The sequence below is a fragment of the Jaculus jaculus genome, chromosome 3 (assembly GCF_020740685.1).
Source record: "Jaculus jaculus isolate mJacJac1 chromosome 3, mJacJac1.mat.Y.cur, whole genome shotgun sequence".
In the NCBI taxonomy this organism is placed as follows: domain Eukaryota; kingdom Metazoa; phylum Chordata; class Mammalia; order Rodentia; family Dipodidae; genus Jaculus; species Jaculus jaculus.
The window spans coordinates 171,524,915-171,528,072 of record NC_059104.1 but is presented as its reverse complement, the minus strand read 5'-3'; the positions used below and the strand labels follow the sequence as shown (position 1 = coordinate 171,528,072).

The following is a 3,158-nucleotide window of genomic DNA, read 5'->3' as shown; positions in this document are numbered from 1 at the left end:
TGAAAATTTGGTAGTCTGTCTTTAGGACAATTTCCTGGTTTTCGTTCTGCTTAACTATAAAATCAAGCAACCTTAAGTGAGAGATATTTTCTTTTAGAAATTAAATTCTGGATAAAATCTTTATAACTCTATTCCACTAATATATTTTCCTAATAAAATTGCCCCTTGTATTTTTATCAGGATTTGATCATTTATGACCATACTTTGAAAGGAAAAAAATAAATATATGTAGCACTCTTAATTCCATCCACCTAAATCAACAAATAAAAAGCACAGTATAATCATCCTAGATACAGCTCTATTTAAATATTTGATTCTATCTCTCATGAACTTTAATAAAATAAAATCATAGATTACCCTCCCTCCTGCTATTCTCTTTTTATAATATGATGGAAAAATCATACCAGGAAATATATTTCTCTAAAGTGTTATCAGCATAACTCTGATTCATTAAATGCATAAGCTAGAACTTAAGTAATGCTTGATTTTTGAAAACATGACTCCAACTTTTCATTAGCATAAAAAGATCAAAAGCTACTTAGTGCCTATTATTAATATTAATGTCATTTATTGGTGATAAGAGAAGGCTACACAAATACTGAAATAAGTACATTATTTAGACTTACATTTACCCATTATCCATAGGTATTTTCTCTCTTTTTTTTCCCATAGGTCTTTTCTCCATATTTTTTTTTTCCTTTAGGAAAAACCCCAAAGTAAATTTGCTAGGTCAAGAGAATGCATTGTGTTAGGGATGTCTACACTACATTTCAAGTATCTCGCAGTAGAAATCATAAGCATGTCTGCTCTCATCTGCTTAGTAGTAGATGTTTCAGATGCGTAATTCCTACACCCTGAATAACGTTGTGATCTTTCAAGTGCTCATTCAGGATCCTCTTCTGTCGCAGGTGGCACCAGTTGCCCAGCGTGGAAATGAGGACGTAGTGCGCAGCAGTGGGGGGCATTATCTCTCGCAAGACTAGAAACCTGAAACTAAGGGCTCCTTTAGCGCATCCCACACCGCCAGCCAAGCATGTTCATGTCTAGCAATGCCTGCTCTGTACCCACCACTTTCTGGCTCACGGGCATCCCAGGACTGGAGTCCCTGCACATCTGGCTCTCCATCCCCTTTGGCTCCATGTACCTGGTGGCCGTGGTGGGGAATGTCACCATCCTGGCGGTGGTTAAGATGGAGCGCAGCCTGCACCAGCCCATGTACTTCTTCCTGTGCATGCTGGCTGTCATCGACCTGGTCTTGTCCACCTCTACCATGCCCAAACTGTTGGCCATCTTCTGGTTTGGTGCCCGCAACATTGGTCTGGATGCCTGTTTGGCCCAGATGTTCTTTGTCCACTGCTTTGCTACGGTCGAGTCAGGCATCTTTCTTGCCATGGCTTTTGACCGCTACGTGGCCGTCTGCGACCCGCTCCACCACACTTCGCTGCTCACCCGGGCGGTGGTGGGACGCTTAGGACTGGCTGCTCTGCTGCGGGGGGTACTCTACATTGGACCTCTGCCTCTACTGATTCGCCTGAGGTTGCACCTTTACCGCACTCAAACCATCGTCCACTCTTACTGTGAGCACATGGCCGTGGTCATCTTGGCATGCGGCGACACAAGGGTCAACAACTTATACGGAATGGGAATTGGCTTTCTGGTATTGATCTTGGACTCACTAGCTATAACTGCCTCCTATGTGTTGATCTTCAGGGCTGTGTTGGGATTGTCCACGCCTGAGGCCAGGTTTAAAACCTTGGGTACGTGTGGTTCTCACATCTGCGCGATCCTGGTCTTCTATATCCCTATTGCTGTTTCCTCTCTCACCCATCGCTTTGGCCATCACGTACCTCCTCAGACCCATATTCTTCTGGCCAACTTTTACCTCCTCGTCCCGCCCATCCTCAACCCTCTTGTCTATGCTGTCCGCACCAAGCAGATCCGAGAGAGACTTCTCCGTATTGTCAAGGCAGGAACTCAACCCCAGTGACTTTCCAACACCCATGCTACATATACACACTTAGTGATGACAGGAAAAGGCTCTGTCTGCAGAAGGCTGTGGCATTTCTGGGCCCCACCTGAACTGTAAGGGCCTGCGAGCAATCCTACAGTCTATCCGGCTTGTTCATGGGTTTTCTGTGCAGGGCAGAACTGACCTCTGGAGGTGGAGAAGGGAAGTCAGGTCAGAAGTTCTTGTACTACATTCCCTTTTTACCCATGTAAGCTCACATAATTAAGTACAAGGAGCATATAGACCACAAGAACAAACACCATTTGCAGACTTCATTGTTTTTTGTGCGGGTTTTTTGGTGTAAGATTTCTAGTTTCTCAGCGAGGAGTGTTATGAAGCACTATTTCTAAAAGGTAGAATTCTACCCTAGCATATCCTTTAAAATGGTTCAAGAATTCTGTTGAAAATTTCCTGTTATTTACTGTATTGGCCAATTTTTCCAATTACTTTGGTGTGTCCCAGACAATGATATTTCTTTAGGAGGGAGGGAAGAAAATGAAAAACATTTTAACTTATTTTGTCTTATTTAATTGATTTTGAGATAGTGAGAAAGTGAGTATGGGCACACCAGGGCCTTCTACCTCTGCAAATGAATTCCAGAAGCATGAGCCATTTTGTGCATCTGGCTTATATGTGGGCACTAGATAATTGAACCCAGGCAGTCAGGCTTTGGAAACAAGTGCCTTTAACCACTGAGCAATGTCTGCAGCCCCCAGATGAGAAATTTTAATAATGGAACTTGGAATTGGAATAGAATTTTACTATCCACAGGAGTTAAAGTTATTTAACCAGGCTGTTCCCCCACCCCCATTTAAGCAGACAAAATGTATCTGTAATATCCACATTTCCAAATGCAGATAACTGGAAGTGTGGAGGAGGATATAGGAAAGTATGTTAGGAGTTCCATTTCAGAGGTTCTGGGATGGCATATATGAGGATCAACCATTTCACTAAAACAACAAAATGGACAAGAGAAAAAAAGGAAACGGTGGGATTGACACAAAGGGGCGCTGGGGAATAGAAGGGTCAGAGGGGAATGAAATAAGTGGAGGCCCTCCCTATGGCAGATATAAACCTTGAAATTATTCCCAGCCTCTCGAGAAATCTTGATCCAGTTCACTATGAGTTGACTCTTGTTAGATTGTTTATT

At 42.8% G+C, this 3,158-nt stretch overlaps 1 protein-coding gene across 1 annotated transcript; it reads left to right on the top strand.

Annotated features, from left to right (window-relative positions):
• Positions 1–1,033: 1,033 nt before the first annotated feature.
• On the top strand, positions 1,034–1,987 carry LOC101597840 (olfactory receptor 52M1-like). Its single transcript, XM_004650753.2, has one exon. It carries the CDS (start codon positions 1,034–1,036, stop codon positions 1,985–1,987), a length of 954 nt encoding a protein of 317 aa, XP_004650810.2.
• Positions 1,988–3,158: the final 1,171 nt, after the last annotated feature.

Bases quoted from the DNA above. Each gene is read 5' to 3' on its own strand.
- LOC101597840 (XM_004650753.2), top strand. From the start codon at position 1,034: ATGTTCATGTCTAGCAATGCCTGCTCTGTACCCACCACTTTCTGGCTC.